At 42.7% G+C, this 16,955-nt stretch overlaps 1 protein-coding gene across 1 annotated transcript in view; it reads right to left on the bottom strand.

Moving 5' to 3' along the window:
• LOC132210422 (utrophin-like) overlaps nucleotides 1-16,955 on the bottom strand; it is a 126,122-nt gene that overhangs the window by 27,290 nt on the left and 81,877 nt on the right. Inside the window, exons 3-5 of the mRNA XM_059650012.1 lie at nucleotides 5,970-6,127; nucleotides 5,531-5,697; nucleotides 2,194-2,305 (exon numbers count right to left, since the gene is read on the bottom strand). Of these exons, the coding sequence (XP_059505995.1) occupies nucleotides 2,194-2,305; nucleotides 5,531-5,697; nucleotides 5,970-6,127 (437 nt within the window). The remainder of the gene's footprint in view (nucleotides 1-2,193; nucleotides 2,306-5,530; nucleotides 5,698-5,969; nucleotides 6,128-16,955) is intronic.

Below are 16,955 nucleotides of genomic sequence, written 5' to 3'. Positions count from 1 at the left end.
ATGGGCTACATTGATTCACCAATTACAAGGGTAACGAAGGATGGGAAGTAAATGCTGGCCCAGTTAGCGATGCTAATGGCCCAGAAACAAATAACAATTAAGTATCACCTATCTCCTCCTAATTCCAGTTTCTCATGCAGCACCATTCTGATTATTCTATAAAACCTGGTCTTTCTGTGGCAATGCTCAAAGCTACACACAGTACTCATTTGTGATCAAATCACATTCTGCACAATATTAAGAGCCATCACTGGCTGATGACTATGATTGCCCAGCTTGGAAATTCCATATCACAGGTCATGAGCTCTGTGCGGGTTGATTAGCCTCAACTAGAGCCACATATCTGACCACATGTTTAGGAGGTCTTTCAGTGTGATGGAAGTGGTCTTGGCCTTGAGAACACCAGCATTCCTTTCTCCAGTTCCTTTCCCACACTTCAACTTCTCGTCTGGTGCCGTTGAAGAATTATGTGCCTTCATACAGGAGATTCACCAAGTTGGTTTCTTCTGAATGGGGATATCCCATACTTTGACCTCGATGTAGTATTTCTTGAAGGAACATTTCAAGGTCTTTGAAATGCTTCCTTTTACTTCTTGATCAGATGCCTTCCTTGAGTTGGCAAAAATTTAGTTTGGTATTCATAACTTAGGCATCCAAAGTACATGGCCAGCCCAATGGGGTTTGTTTCAAATCATCATGGCATCAATGCTGATGCTAGGAGGTTTTTCCTCCTAGCTGATGTGGAGAATCCATGACAAAACTGTGCTGAAAGGGTCTTGAAGTGGCAGCTCTATGCTATCCAGGTTTCACAGTCATATAGAAGAGGCTGAACGATGCATGCCTTGAACTCAAGGATCTTGCGATCAGCACAGATGTCACAATTGAGCATTCTCATCCTTAGGAGTCCAAAGGTGCCACTCGCAGATTGGACGTAATGTTAGAATCTCTGTATCGATGTCAGCCTTAAAAAAGAGAGAGCGTCCCATCTAAGGGAAATGTTCTACATTTGGGAGGATTTCTCTATTAATTTTGATGAAAAGATGGGCCACAACTCGACAGATTGGTAAAGGATTTGAGTCATCTTGAGGTTCGAACACAGAACATAACAGCGCAGTACAGGCCCTTTCGGCCTTGATGTTGTGAAACCAACCTGAAGCCCATCAAAACTACACTATTCCATTGTCATCCATATGTTTATCCAACGACCATTTAAATGCCCTTAAAGTTGGCAAGTCTACTACTGTTGCAGGCAGGGCATTCCATGCCGTTACTACTCTCCGAGTAAAGAACCTACCTCTGGCTTCTGTCCTATATCTATCACCGCTCAATTTAAACCTATGCCCCACCGTGTCAAACATGGCCATCCGAGCCAAACGACTCTCACTGTCCACCCTATCTCATGCTCTGATCATCTTGTATGGTTCTATTAAGTCGCCTCTTAATCTTCTTCTCTCGAGCAAAAACAGCCTCAAGTCCCTCAGCCTTTCCTCATAACGCCTTCCCTCCATACCAGGCAACATCCTGGTAAATCTCCTCTGCACCCTTTCCAACGCTTCCACATCCTTCCTATGATGCGGCGACCAGAACTGTCCATAATACTCCAAGTGCGGCTGCACCAGAGTTTTGTCCAGCTGCAACATGCCCTCAAGGCTCCGAAACTCAATCCCTCTACCAATGAAGCCTAACACACGGTATGCCTTCCTAACAATCCCATCAACCTGGGTGGCAAATTTAAGGTTGAGGCTAATTCTTCAGTATACTTCTGCAAAGGCCTTAAGGGAGATTTGAAGACTTCTGCGAGCGGAAATGACATTGTGAACCACATACTGAAGTTCCATAAGCGAGGTCAGTGTCATTTTCTTCTGTGATTTCAACTGGTTGAGGTGAAAAGGTTTTCCATCCATCCTGTCCAGGCCACTGGGAAGCTTGTTCTTGATGAGATTAAGAATGGTGGTGACAAAGCTGGAGAAAAGGGTGGGCGTGATGACATATCCCTCCTTGAGCCTCAACTTGACCTCAAAGAGCTTCTGCACAACATTGTATTTCTGGTATTGAAGCCTGATTTAAGCTGTTGTCCTTTTATCATTTTAGCAAACTACTTCAACTTTGAGGGCAGATTGTATTTAAATGGTTAAATCCCTAAGTTTCCACAGATCGGAACAATTCTATCAAGTGGAACAATGTATTACTCACTGAAGTGCAGTACTCCACCATTGGGTAATGTAACTTGTGCCCCTTGGATGTGCGTCCCGAAAAGAAACGGCTTCGGCAGATGTCATAATTTAAGTGTTTGAGGCTGCGGCACCTATAAAGGAAGAACAAGAAGTAAGAGAAATGTTCATTTTTGTTTGGATATTTTTAACCATCCAAGGAATGCAAGTTAAGTAGTTAAATTATGTATTTTTTTTATTTTGAAGAAACGGCAAAATTATGTGGGGAGAAACAAATGCTAGGAAAGTCGAGGAAAACTGTCCCAACTCCCCCAGTCAATTTTCATGATGGGATATCCCATCCCTGGAATTATTTAAATTGCTTCTGCTCTGCAATGTTCCCATAGTATGGAAAGTTTTCATCTGCCATGGTGGCATAAACCTATTTAGAAGTAACCTTGCCAGAATCTTCCTGGAAAAGGTAAATCTGACGAGCAGCGATTGTAACATGTGAAGCTGTAAAGGCAATACTGAAGGAGGAGGACACACATTTTCAGCTCAGACAGCAGAAGGGAAGTACTCCAGGGAAAGAGAAGAAATAGCGAAGAAATAAACTGCAATAATGGCTGAGTCACAGTGGTATAGTGGCAATATCATTGAGCTAAATGCTCTGGAGAATGTAGGTTCATGTTCCAACACTGTAGCTGGTCAAATTTACATTTCAATAAAAAATACCCAGAACTAGAAGTTATTTCCAGCAACGCTATCATGAAACTATCAACAAATGTTGGTAAAAATCCATCCGATTCACTCATGTCCTTTCGGGGAGTATTCGATCATCCTTACACCACTACATGTGGCTGCAGAGCCACAGCAATGTAGGTAGCTCTGAACCACCCTCCCAGCCATCCACTCAGTTCAACGGCAATTAGTGAAGGACAACAAATGATAACTTCACCAGTGATAGCCAAATCCCTTGCAAGAATGGAAAATGTTCGAATGAAATGGAAGGACTTGATGAATGTAGTGTGAAATTATCAACAGATGAATGGATAGAACTGCATACAGAATGTAGGTCATCAATACGATGAGATGGTGCAAAACAGAGGATATTGCCTTCAGGATTCCAGTCATGAAGCCAAACTCTGAGACTCAGCAAGCACTCAAATGTGTGAGCAGAAACTAAATAGCCATGAAAACCAACATAAAAGTACAAACAGCAGGCTCTTAAAATTTTTGGAGATATGCAAGGCAATATTAAATTATGCACTGAAGTGGTTAAGTTCAGTTAATCCTCTTGTAAATAGCACTGCTAACAGGAAACTCACTGTCAATTACAGATTAGTCCAGAATTTTCAAGGCAATAGATAAAGTGAAGCAGAATACCAGTTTCCGTGAGGAATAAACATAATTTGGAAGTTAAAGGTATGAAAGGAATTACTTTTCTGAACAACATTCGGAAGAAATACAGACAGACGGTAGATTGAGAAGATGAAACATGAGAAGATGGTAAGGAAAGAAATAGATTTGGAAGCAAAAGTGTGGTAGAATTGTGGAAGTTCACTGGCCTCACGCAACATCAGGAACCCATACATTTGATCTTTAGAGAACAGAATGTCAGAGAAGGGGGGCTCTCTTCCCAAATGGTCAAGCTTACAAAATGTAGGAAAAAGGCTGCCTTCCTCTTGGTGCTTCTCACTGGATGAACACGCGAGGAAAGTTGTGCTTATTGGTTGCGGACCTATTGGTGGTTGGTTCATTCATATCAGGCAGATTCTCCCACAGCGGGTGAAGGTGTGGTCACAGTCTTCGCTCGGGGCAACTGAATCTATTCCTCTTCTTTGTTCTTTCATGCAAGTTCTGTGTTTGGATTCCTGATTGCGGCTACAAAATCTCCTATCTGTCCCTCGAACTGTCAAGTCTCCGATCACTCACGTCCTGTTTACCTCACCCTTTTCCGCCGTGTCCCAGAGCCAATTACACTTTTCTTTAAATTAATTTTAAGTCCAAATCACAGTAAAAGGAAGCCATTTGGTCAATCATGTTTGAACTAGCTCTCCAAATACATATCACAAATTAGTGCCTTTTCCTTAACCTGCACATTATTTGTCTTTAATTAATCAACTAATGCTTTCTTGATCTTTTACTGAAACTGCCTCCTCTAGGTAATGCATTCTATAGACTGTGATAAAGCTATTTCTTACACTGCAGTTACTTCTTTAGTCAATCACTTCAAACCTCTGCATCTTATTCTCAATTCTGTCACAAATAGCAAAGTCTTCCCCTCGTCTACTCTGACCAGACCTCAAATGATTTTGCAAGATTCAAAATAATCTCTTCTAAGTCTCAGCATCTTCGAGGAAAGCTGTCCCAATTCCTCTAATCAATTTTCATAATGAGATATCTCAACCCTGGAATCGTTATTGTAAATTGGTCCTGCTCTGTCTCTCTCCAACATTTTCACAAAGTTCCCTTCGCATGGAAGGTTTTCATTTGCCATGGTGGTATAAACCTATTCAGAAGTAACCTTGCCAGAATCTTCCCAGCAACGCAAAGGCTGGTGATCTCATGGTTCTTTGAGCAATCTGACATTTCTCCTTCAGTTTTGTACAAGATATGGCATCTTAAAGATTCTGTGAAATCCTGCCCTGTTCCTCATAGTCCATGAAAAGCTAACAGATCTTGGCCTTCAGAGTTAGGCCACCATTCCTCAAGCTTCAGATGGAATTCAATTGACTCCGGGTCGCTGTTGCTCTTGATTTAGTTACGGCAGTCATAGTTTCATCCACAGTTGGGCTCTCACTCCAGTTCTTCTTAGACAGAGAATTGTTTGATCAGATCAATGGCAGTAACACGCACCTTCTCCAAGATGGCCAATCTTAGAAATGTAGGAGAATAGTTAACCAAAAAGGTTCAATTTACCCCTTAGAAATCCTGTCCAAATCTGCAATTTAATTTACTAGTTATGGACAAGAAGTTTTATCGATCATTTAGCAACAACACAGCAATCACTTTCATAGGATGCACACACACTGATTACAGGACTAATAAAAAGGCCTTTCTGTAAATTCCCAATAATTGCAAATTACAGAACCAACCGGAAGTCGAGTCACAATCCGTTCTGAGCCACAGTGTCTGTGATCAATGCAACTGCGAACAAAATACCAAAAGCATGCAGCACTCACCTCTCACAAAAAATTAAGGTAAAGAAGTTGATACTTAATTTGTCCTAATTACTTCTCTGGTCCATGAATTTGTTCGGGTTTTGTGATGATCTCAGTTGTGTTGTTGACTGATGGAGTTTCTAATAGAACATCTAAAGTAAAAGCTTTCTTTAAAAACTAACTCCCTCTAACTTTCTGCTGGTTTGCACATCTCACCTGAAACCTACGAGTGGGTACTCTTTGCAGATGTTACACTTAGCCTGATGTTTTGCAGTTTCAGCAGCTGCCACACGGTGTCGAACAGGCAACCACACCATGGACTGAGGCTCCAATCTCATCCACTCTACAAAGTGTTTAACATCAATCTCTGGTTTGTTCTGGCCCTAGAAGAAAATAAAAGATCAGCTGCATGATTAATTATGTCAAGTTTACATCCGCTATCCTCAGACATATCTAATACACTATCATTGGGGTTTCTGACATTGTTTTTATTAAATTAATGATTAAAAACATTGACTATTTATAAACATGATAGCCTTGGATTAGTGGTGGTACATGTTGGCCACTGGAACTAATTCAAACCGAAAATGAGCACAAAATTCATACTGGCAAGTAGACCCGCTTGACCTTCTGAAGTGGCGCAGAGCACACTTACATGTTGGAAGCAACTGCGGACACTTGGTTCAATGTTGCTGCCTCCAAATGAAGGTACCTCACCCAGCTGCCGAGGGATCTGGACTGCATTGTGAAGCAAAAGGCTCAGGCTTCGTTGGTCACATAAATCTGTGGGTTCAGCTCCTTGTTTGAAGAGGTCTGCAAAAGTTATCCATAAGAAAAAACTTGATACTCCTAAACTTAAGGGAGGTAGTTAAGAGTTCAATACATCCAATACATCTTCCTCAAATGCCTTGCTTTGTAAATTATGTTGAAACATTATTTTATGATCTTGATTGGCTATTTGCAAACAACTGTGGAAACAAAAACTTCTGTTTCTTGGCACCAATGGACAATGTATGTTGTATGATTCTCCAAGGAAGTCATTTTGTCAATTTCTTTCTTGATTGTCAATCTCAAACCTCTCTAATATCTCCTGTTCATTTCACAGTGGTAATCTTTGTGTGGACCTGGAAAACATCGGCACTGTCCTCAATGAATATTTTGTGTCAATCTTTACAATGGAAAAGGACACTGCAAGTATTGATATCAGGGCAGAGGACCTAGGAACATCAGAAGTTTAGACATCGGAAGATGCAGCTGGTTTAGCAAATTTAAAAGTGGACACATCTACAGGCCGTACTGAAATGTATACCAGCGAGCAAGGGAAGTGAGGGAGGAGATATCTGGGCCCCTGTCAGCAATTTTCAAACCCTTGTCAGTCACACGTGAAGTCATGAAGGACAATGAACATTGTCCTACGATGAACAAATGGAGAGAGGAACAAACCAGGAAATTAAAGGCCAGACAGAATAATCTCAGCACTGGAGAAGCTATAAAGAGGCATTCTTAGGGGTAGAATGTACTTCCATGAACTAATCAGGGATAGTCAGTATGGATTTGTTAAGATGAGGTCACGTTTCAGAAATTTGATCCTTTTTTGAGGAGATGTTGGAGTGTTGATGAGCTTATGCATTTGATGTGGACTTAGTAAAGTCCCCCTTGGCAGACTGATCAAGAAAGCAACAGTCAACGGGATCAAAGGCAAAGACGCACGCTGGAGCCAAAACTGGCTGAGGCAGAGAGCACAGGGTGATTGATGGGAGAGGGATATCTATTTGACAGAATGCTTGCTTTGAGTGGGGTTGTGCAGGGCTTGCCACAAGGGCCCTTGAAATTTGTCAACGAGATTCATCATTTGGGCTTAAACACAGTGTGTATGACCGTGTTGCTAGCGAATGACTAATTTAGTGAGGAGAATATCGACGGAATGGTCATGTAAATAACAGCCATGGGATCAAAGGCAAAGTGGTACACTGGACCCAAAATTGGTTGACAGACAGAAAGAATAAACTTCAGGAGGAGATCAGCACACTGGTCAGCTGGACACAGCAATTGGAACTCAACCAGGAAAAGTGTGAGCTGACGAACTCAGGAGGGCTAACAAGGCAAGGGATCACACTATGAAGGGTGTGATCCTGGACATTACTGAAAAAAACCAAGATGCTGCCTGGGCTGGGGGTTCTCATGGAATCATATTGTAGAGAAGAGGTCCCACGGCCCACTAAGGCTGTACCTCTAAAAAAAACACTGCGACATATACTAGTCCCATTTTTACACACTAGACCATTCTCAAAAATATTATGACATTACAAGTGCTCATCCAAGTACTTTTCAAAGGTTGTGAGGTTTCCTGTTTCAACTTCCCTCCCAGGCAATGCATTCCAGACCTTTACCACACTCTGGATGAAAACGATTTTCCTCAAACCTCCGCTAAATTTCCCGTGTTTCTCTTCAACATTATGCCCTACCGTTATTGATGATTTAACTAAGGGGAACAATGCTTTCTACTCAACCTATCTTTACCTCTCATAATCTTATATGCCTCTGTCAGGACCTCCACTCAACCCCGAAAACTTCTCTGCTTCACAGAAAATAATCTGAATTTTTCCAGCCTTTCTTCACAGCTAAAATGCTCCAACATATGCAACATCCTTTTCATTCCCTCCAGTGCAATCACATCCTTCCTGATGGGTGGTGACCAAAATGCCACACACAACTCCAGCTGTGGCCTAACCAAACTTTTAAACAGCACAAAGTGACCTCCCCACTCTTACCATCTGATAAAGGGAGATGTCCCATATGTCTTTGTAACAACCCTTACTAGCCTGACCTGACCCCTTCAGGAATTTATGAACAAGCACCCTAGGATCCCTTTTCTCCTCTAAGCTTCCCAGTGTCCTGCTATGCATTAGATTTAGACTTAGGTTTTATTATCACACATATTCAATACAGGGTACAATAGTACAATGCCACCTCAGACGGTGCCATCTCAGGTACAAAGTACCTCGGTACGAAATTTCAGTTGCAAATGTAGAAAATTTATCCATCCTTCTTTACTCAGTCGTAGGGGAGTGGAACGCAATGCCGGAGAGGGTAGTGGAGTCGGCCTCATTAGGGGCATTTAATCGGCCATTAGACAAGTACATGGATGACAGGATAAGGTAGTGGTGGAGGTGAGACAGACCTTAGGATGAGGGCAATAGTTCGGGACAACATCGTGGGCCGAAGGGCCTGTACTGAGCTGTACCGTTCCATGCTCTATGTTATAAAAATAATTGAATACGTTAAAAAGTTCAGCACTACAGTCTTCTTAGTATAACAGTAGAAAAATAAAAACAAAAGTTTAAAAAGTCAAACATTACAGTCCTTTCTTAAGCCACGAGTTTTCAGACACTCTGAACGAGGCTTCCCCCATGACGGTTCGTATTCCCCTGCGCTGGGCTAAGGCCCGCCCATCCTTGCCAGTGGACTTCACTGCTGACTGCCGTTGCTGACCTCCATCGGGCACGACAGGCTTTGCCACATTAAGTACTCTCTTATCTTAATCCTTCTTCAGGCTATATCAATCTGCCACTGACCTGCCCATCTGACCGATGCCAAGATTGAAGCAGACAAGGGGACCTGGTAAAGATGTTTAAAATTTTGAAGGGCATAGAAAGGATAACTGGAAGCTGCTTTTTCCATTCGTAGACATGTCAATACACAGGGGGCATAGATTGAAGTTCACAGGTAGAAAGCTAAGAGGGGAGTTGAGGAGAACCTATTTTCTCAGTGTGGTGGGAGTCCTGAGCTCACTGACTGAAAGTGTGACTGATTCAGAAAGTGTCTGAATATTTAAGCAGTATTTAGATATTCACTTGTGTTGCCGTCGGCTCCAGGGCTATGAGCCAAACAATCAAAACGGAAAGCAATGTACTGTGAGTTCAATGTGGACAGATCTTTGTTGAGCAGTGCAGGAACTATGGACTGCACGGCCTCCTCCTGTGCAAAAAACATCCATGAGTCTATAATTACACAGCTTTTCTTTGAGGCATTTCTCCACTTGACTGATTCTTTGTAAATGCAAGGCCGACAAAATAAATCCTTTTATTAAAAGCTTCCATCTCACTGAGAAAGCTTCAGGCCAATTTGATAATCTGCTCTCAAAAATCTGCTCATATTTTGATAGTTATGACAAATTCTCCTATCAGGGCTGACACAATCCACAACATTCTAAATCAATCAATAATATTCCAGAAAGATGATCATTTGCCTATCCGACCAATTTTAACTGTTGCTTTAAAAAATAGAGAAATAAATCTGGATCTGTCAAAAACTAATCAGTTCTTCCTTGGACCATACCCTTACGTACCAGCTTTCAATGAAATATGCCCATTAGTTTGTGAGATACATTGCTGACCAACAGACCAACAAATGGGCAAAAACATTACCTCACATTCAGCGTTATCACTGCTGCAAGTGAGCAGTAGAGTCATACAGCACTTCCAAATATTTTTCCCAGTGCGAATGATAAAAACATTATTGGTCACAAAAACAGCTGCTAAGGTTAGTGCCTTTGAGAAACAATAGCATCATACATATGTAGCGCATCATTTATCTTGCAGGAATGCACTGTGCAGATTCTGCACAGACCAAGTTATGACTTAACACTCATCGTGGCAGTGACTAAATACAGAAATATACTAATACAGAAAACCTTTTGTTAAACAGCACCTGTGGTACCAGGAATGAGCTGAATAATCAAAAATTCCAGTTGATCAATAGGTCCACACACGCAAAAAACACACACTCAATAATAGGAACATAATGCATGGGATATACACATTGTATCAGTGATAATGGGAACTGCAGATGCTGGAGAATCCAAGATAATAAAATCTGAGGCTGGATGAACACAGCAGGCCCAGCAGCATCTCAGGAGAACAAAAGCTGACGTTTCGGGCCTAGACCCTTCATCAGATACCTCCGCTCAGTTCGCAACAAACAACTGCACCTCCCAGTCGCAAACCATTTCCACTCCCCCTCCCATTCTCTTGATGACATGTCCATCATGGGCCTCCTGCACTGCCACAATGATGCCACCCGAAGGTTGCAGGAACAGCAACTCATATTCCGCCTGGGAACCCTGCAGCCATATGGTATCAATGTGGACTTCACCAGTTTCAAAATCTCCCCTTCCCCTACTGCATCCCTAAACCAGCCCAGTTCATCCCCTCCCCCCACTGCACCACACAACCAGCCCAGCTCTTCCCCCCCACCCACTGCATCCCAAAACCAGTCCAACCTGTCTCTGCCTCCCTAACCGGTTCTTCCTCTCACCCATCCCTTCCTCCCACCCCAAGCCGCACCCCCAGCTACCTACTAACCTCATCCCACCTCCTTGACCTGTCCGTCTTCCCTGGACTGACCTATCCCCTCCCTACCTCCCCACCTACACCCTCTCCACCTATCTTCTTTACTCTCCATCTTCGGTCCGCCTCCCCCTCTCTCCCTATTTATTCCAGTTCCCTCCCCCCATCCCCCTCTCTGATGAAGGGTCTAGGCCCGAAACGTCAGCTTTTGTGCTCCTGAGATGCTGCTTGGCCTGCTGTGTTCATCCAGCCTCACATTTTATTATCTCAGAATCAAGATCAACCTTGCTTTCCCTATCTGAACAAGCTGCCAACACCAGAAATATGGGACCGTCTTAATCATTCTTATACAATTAACTTTTACAATAGACAACAGGTGCAGAAGTAGGCCATTCGGCCCTTCGAGCCAGCACCACCATTCATTATAATCATGGTTGATCATCCACAATCAGTATCCTGTCCCTGCCTTATCCCCATAACCCTCGATTCCACTGTCTTTAAGAGCTCTATCCATCTCTTTCTTGAAACTATCCAGAGACTTGGCCTCCACTGCCTTCTGGGGCAGAGCATTCCATACATCCACTGCTCTCTGGGTGAAGAAGTTTTCCCTCAACTCTGTTCTAAATGCCCTACCCCTTATTTTTAAACTGTGTCCTCTGGTTCTGGACTCACACATCAGCGGAAACATGCTTCCTACCTCCAGAGTATCCAATCCTTTAACAATCTTATACATCTCAATCAGACACCCTCTCGTCCTTCTAAGCCAGGTCCCTGTACAGCTGCAGAAGGACCTCTTTGCTCCTATACTCAATTCCTCTTGTTATGAAGGCCAGCATGCCATTAGCTTTCTTCACTGCCTGCTGTACCGGCATGCTCGCTTTCATTGACTTATGTACAAGAACACCTAGATCTTGTTGTACTTCCCCCTTGACCTAACCTGACTCCATTTAGATAGTAATCTGCCTTCCTGTTCTTGTCACCAAAATGGATAACCACACATTTATCCACATGAAACAGCGTCTGCCATGCATCCGTCCACTCAGCTAGCCTGTCCAAGTCACCCTGTATTCTCATAACATCCTCCTCACATTTCACACTGCCACCCAGCTTTGTGTCATTGGCAAATTTGCTAATATTACTTTTAGTGCCTTCATCTGTATCATTAATGTATATTGTAAACAGCTGCGGTCCCAGCACCGAACCTTGTGGTAGCCCACTGGTCACCGCCTGCCATTCCGAAAGGTACCCGTTTATCACTACTCTTTGTTTCCTGTCAGATAGCCAATTTTCAATCCAAGCCAGTATTTTGCCCCAAATACCATGTGCCCTAATTTTGCTCACTAATCTCCTCTGTGGGGCTTTATCAAAGGCTTTCTGAAAGTCCTGGTCCACCCCATCCACTGGCTCTCCCTTGTCCATCTTCACAGTTATATCCTCAAAAAATTCTAGAAGATTAGTCAGGCACAATTTCCCCTTCATAATTCCTGCTGACTCTGACCTATCCTGTTACGGCTATCCAAATGAGTTGCAATTTCATCTTTTATAATTCACTCCAGCATCGTTCCCACCACTGACGTCCGGCTAACCGATCTATAATTTCCTGTTTTCTCTCTCCCTCCTTTCTTGAAAAGTGGGACAACATCAGCCACCCTCCAATCCGCAGGAACTGATCCTGAATCTAGAGAACATTGGAAAATGATTACCAATGCGTTCACGATTTCCAGAGCCACCTCCTTAAGTACCCTGGGATGCAGACCATCAGATCCCAGGGACTTATCAGCCTTCAGACCCAACAGTCTATCCAACACCATTTCTTGCCAAAAAAAAATACCCTTCAATTCATCCATTACCCTAGGTCCTTCAGCCATTATTACATCTGGGGGATTGCTTGTGTCTTCCCGAGTGAAGACAGTTCCAAAGTACCTACTCAACTCTTCTGCCATTTCCTTGATCCCCATAATAAATTCACTTGTTTCTGTCTTCAAGGGCCCAATTCTAGTCTTAACCATTTTTTTTTCCACACACCTTTTACTATCCTCCTTGATAATTGGAACTGCAGATGCTGGAGAATCCAAGATAACAAAATGTGGAGCTGGATGAACACGGCAGGCCAGGCAGCATCTCAGGAGCACAAAAGCTGACGTTTCGGGCCTAGACCCTTCACCCAGGCCCGAAACGTCAGCTTTTGTGCTCCTGAGATGCTGCTTGGCCTGCTGTGTTCATCCAGCTCCACACTTTGTTATCCTCACTATCCTCCTTCATATTTTTGGTCAGTTTTCCTTCGTACCTCATTTTTTTCTCTGCGTATTGCCTTTTTAGTGATCTTCTGTTGTTCTTTAAAAGCTTCCCGGTCCTCCGGCATCCCGCTCATCTTTGCTATGTTATACTTCTCTTTTATCTTTAGAGAGTCCTTAACTTCCCTCGTCAGCCACGGCCGCCCCTGCCTCCCCTTAGGATCTTTCTTCCTCTTTGGAATGAACTGATCCCGCACCTTTTGCATTATATCCAGAAATGCCTGCCATTGTTGTTCCACTGCCATCCCTGCTACGGTATTGAACCATTGAACTTTGGCCAGCTCCTCCCTCATTGTTCCATAGTTCCCTTTCTTCAGCTACAATACTGACACTTCCAATTCTCCCTTCTCCCTCTCAAATTGCTGATTAAAACTTATCATATTATTGTCACTACCTCTAATGGCTTCTTTACTTCAAGGTCCCTGATCAAATCCGGTTCGTTGCACAACACCAGATCCAGAATTGCCTCCTCCCTGGTAGGCTCCATACTGACTCTGCATCTCCTGATTCTACGTCTCCACTCGCAAAGGGCTGAAGATTTTATATTTCTTTACATTCATAATTTCATATCTATTTTACTATTTCTTCTTTCTTTATTATTTCATATTTCTTTACTTCTGACTAAATACAACAGGTTTTCTTATGCTACATCAGTGACGACATTTCAAAGGTAGTTTAGCTGCCTATAAAGTACTTTTTATGCCTGAGACCATAAAATGAGCTCCATAAATGCAGTTCTTTCTTTTATTAACTTCTGTAGTTGTGTTTCTTTGCCAATGGAGGATTGGCTACAATTACACAGGGTAATGTAGGTGAAATACATTTCCTATGACAAAATTCCAAACCAAAGTTACGAAATTAGAATCATAAAATATTGGCTGTTTGCAACTGAACACTGTAGATGAGCAAAGGTCACTTAATCAGTAAAGTACTAATTAAGTATGTTCCCGATATGGAGAATACAAATGAAAACTACGGTAATGCTCACAGGAAATTGGACAATCTTCTATTTTATGATCATAGCAATGCCATATCATCAACACATGTTTTAATAGATAATAAGTCGCTCTGGGATATTTATTCATTTGTTTTGTATCCTCAAGATCATCTTCGCAAATCCTGTGAACAGGGACCACTGAACAGCTTACTTAGCCTTTTTTTAACACCTATAATATCCATGTTTTATCCCTCTCCCCTCCATGTTTGTCTGCAGGAAGATGAGTTTACAGGGGGCTTACAGTTTTAATTTGTACAGATATGTGTCCAATGTTTGTAAATATCTGACTGTAGCTAGAATCTATGCAGTTGTAATAAATAGGCATTCTTGTTAAGAACAGAAATCTGGACCGTGGTCTTCATCAGTTTGGATCTAAAAGACAAGTAAATTAGGGAAACTTACATACTTTTCAAAATCTTCCACATTGGGATTACTCTGGAAACTGCAGGCTCGAATTGCAGCATGGTACCCTTCTGAATGTAACACCTGAAATCACGAAAGGAATGACTTGCTTGAAAATGAACATGGACTCTATGGGTTAAGGTTACACAAGCCCACGAGCTACAACATGGGGAAAAATACAGTGGACGCTATTTTTAATGAACAGTGTGTCAACATCAACTGTTCTGTCTGAGAGTGAAATCTGAGAAATGAAAAGTGAAAACTGCCGGGTTAGAAAGTTCCAGCTACGTGCTTACCTGATGGAAATGCATTGATTGTGATATTAATATATATATGATTGTGAATTGAGAGTACTGATGAATTTTGCTTTTTGTTCCTGTGATGATCTAAATAATCAATTTGTCAACACAATAAAGTAGATATTGTTATTGGAGAACACCCCTGAAAATCCGAAGAAAATTTCAAGAGGGGCCAAATAAGTAGTGTTGGGGAACAAAGAAATGGCAGAGGAACTGAACAAGTATTTTGCATCAGTCTTCAGGTTGGAAGGCACCAGTAGTAGAACTTTAAGGGAGTCTGAAGCAGAAGTGAGTGTGGTGGCCATCTCAAAGGAGAAGGTACAGGGGAAGCTGAAGGGTCTGTGTGGAATTTGTACATTCTCTCCATGTCTGCACGGGTCTCCGCCAGGTGCTCTGATTTCCATCCACAGTCCAAAGATGTGCAGGCAAGGTGGATCAGCCATGGCAAATGTGAGCTTGCGGGGAAACAGCACAGGGCTGGGTCTCGGTGGGATGTTCTTTGCGGAGATGGTGCAGACCCAATGGCCTCTTTCCGCTCTGTAGGAATTCTCTCATTCCGAGAAGATGGTAAATTACATGGATCAGATGGACTGCCCCCCAGAGTTCTGAAGGAGATAAGTGAGAAAACCATGCAGTTATTGGTGATCTTTCAGGAATTACTGGAGTCAGGGTGGGTCCCAAAGGAGTACAAAATGGCAAATATAACGCCCCTGTTTAAAATGGAGGGAGGCAAAAGACAAGAAATTATAGACCTGTTAGCCTGGCGCTGGTCATTAGGTCAGATTTTAGAGTCCATTATTAAGGATGAGGCCGGAGAGTACTTGGAAGTACATGGTAATACTTGGAAATACATGCTAAATTGGGCTGAGAAAACACAACTTTGTCAAGGGAAGGTCTCTGTTAGATTCTTTGAGAATGTAACCAGTGAGTTAAAACCAAAGAGAGCCATTGAACTTTATCTGTTTGGATTTCCAGAAAGCCTTTGAGAAGGTCCCACACAGGAGGCTTCAAAATAAAAAAAATGAGCTGACGGTGTTAGGGAGTAGGTACTGCCATGGACAGAGAATTGGCTAACTGGCGGAATGCACAGAGTGGCAATAAAAGGGTCTTTTTCAGGATGGCAGCCAGCAACTATCGGAGTTCCGCAGTCATCAGAGTTCAGACTACAGCCATTCACATTATACATTAACAATCTGGACAAAGGAACTGATGGTATTGTTGTCCATAGTGGGTTGTTGCTAAGTTTGCAGATGACATTTCGATAGGTGGAAAGGCAGGCAGTGTTGAGGGGGTTGGGAGGTCACAGAGAGTCTTTCGAGAAGTGACATTGCAGGCATAGACTATTTTCTAAATGGGGAAAAGCTTCAGAAATCTGAAGCACAAAGATGCCCCAGTTCAGGATTCTTTTAACATGCAGGTTCAGTTGGCAGTTGGGAAGGCAAATGCAATGTCAGCGTTCATTTCAAGACGGCAAAAATACAAGAGCAGAGATGTATTGCTGAGGCTGTGTAAGGCTCCGGTCATATTGCATTTGGAATATTAAGAGCAGTTTTTGGCCATCTATCTAAGGAAGGATGTGCGGACCTTTGTCAGGGTCTAGCGGAGGTTCTCAAACATAATCCTGGGGATGAAGGGACTGTCATGTGAGGAGTGGCTGAGAACTCTAGGTCTGTACTCGACGGAGTTTAGAAGGACAAAGGGGGTCACACTGAAGGTCAGTCAGGCCTGGATAGAGTGCACACGGAGATGATGTTTCCATGAGTCGGAGAGACCACAGCCTGAGGGCACAGCCTCAGAGTCAAAGGGACCACCCTTCAGGATGGAGATGAGGAGGAATTTATTCAGTCAGAAAGTTGTGAATCTGTGGAACTCATTGATGTAGAAAGCTGTGGAGGCCAAGTCAGAGTTGATTTCAGGCATAGATAGATATGTTCTTGCTTAGTATGGACAAAGGAGAATGGGATTGAGAATGATAGATCCCACTCAATGGGCTGAATGATCTAATTCTGTTCTTAAATCTTCAGGTCTAAAACACTGGAATGAATCAGTTCAGTGTCATTTTTATTGCACTGCAAGGACAGTATCTCTCCAAAAGACCGAAGAAATTTTCTCACTCTGTTGTTGCAAACCTATTCAATAACTGGCAACAATGCTCCTGTTGTGCCTCTCTCAGCCGACGCTAGTTAGTTCTCCACTCAAAGTAACTGGACCATCCCGGTATTACTGGCACTCGTGCCATGTTTGAAGGCTATTGTGGACCAGTAAATTGCTCAGAATCCAGAACTGCCTCGTACCATTCAT

This window comes from Stegostoma tigrinum, chromosome 12 (assembly GCF_030684315.1).
Source record: "Stegostoma tigrinum isolate sSteTig4 chromosome 12, sSteTig4.hap1, whole genome shotgun sequence".
In the NCBI taxonomy this organism is placed as follows: domain Eukaryota; kingdom Metazoa; phylum Chordata; class Chondrichthyes; order Orectolobiformes; family Stegostomatidae; genus Stegostoma; species Stegostoma tigrinum.
This window is presented reverse-complemented; position numbering and strand designations above follow the sequence as displayed.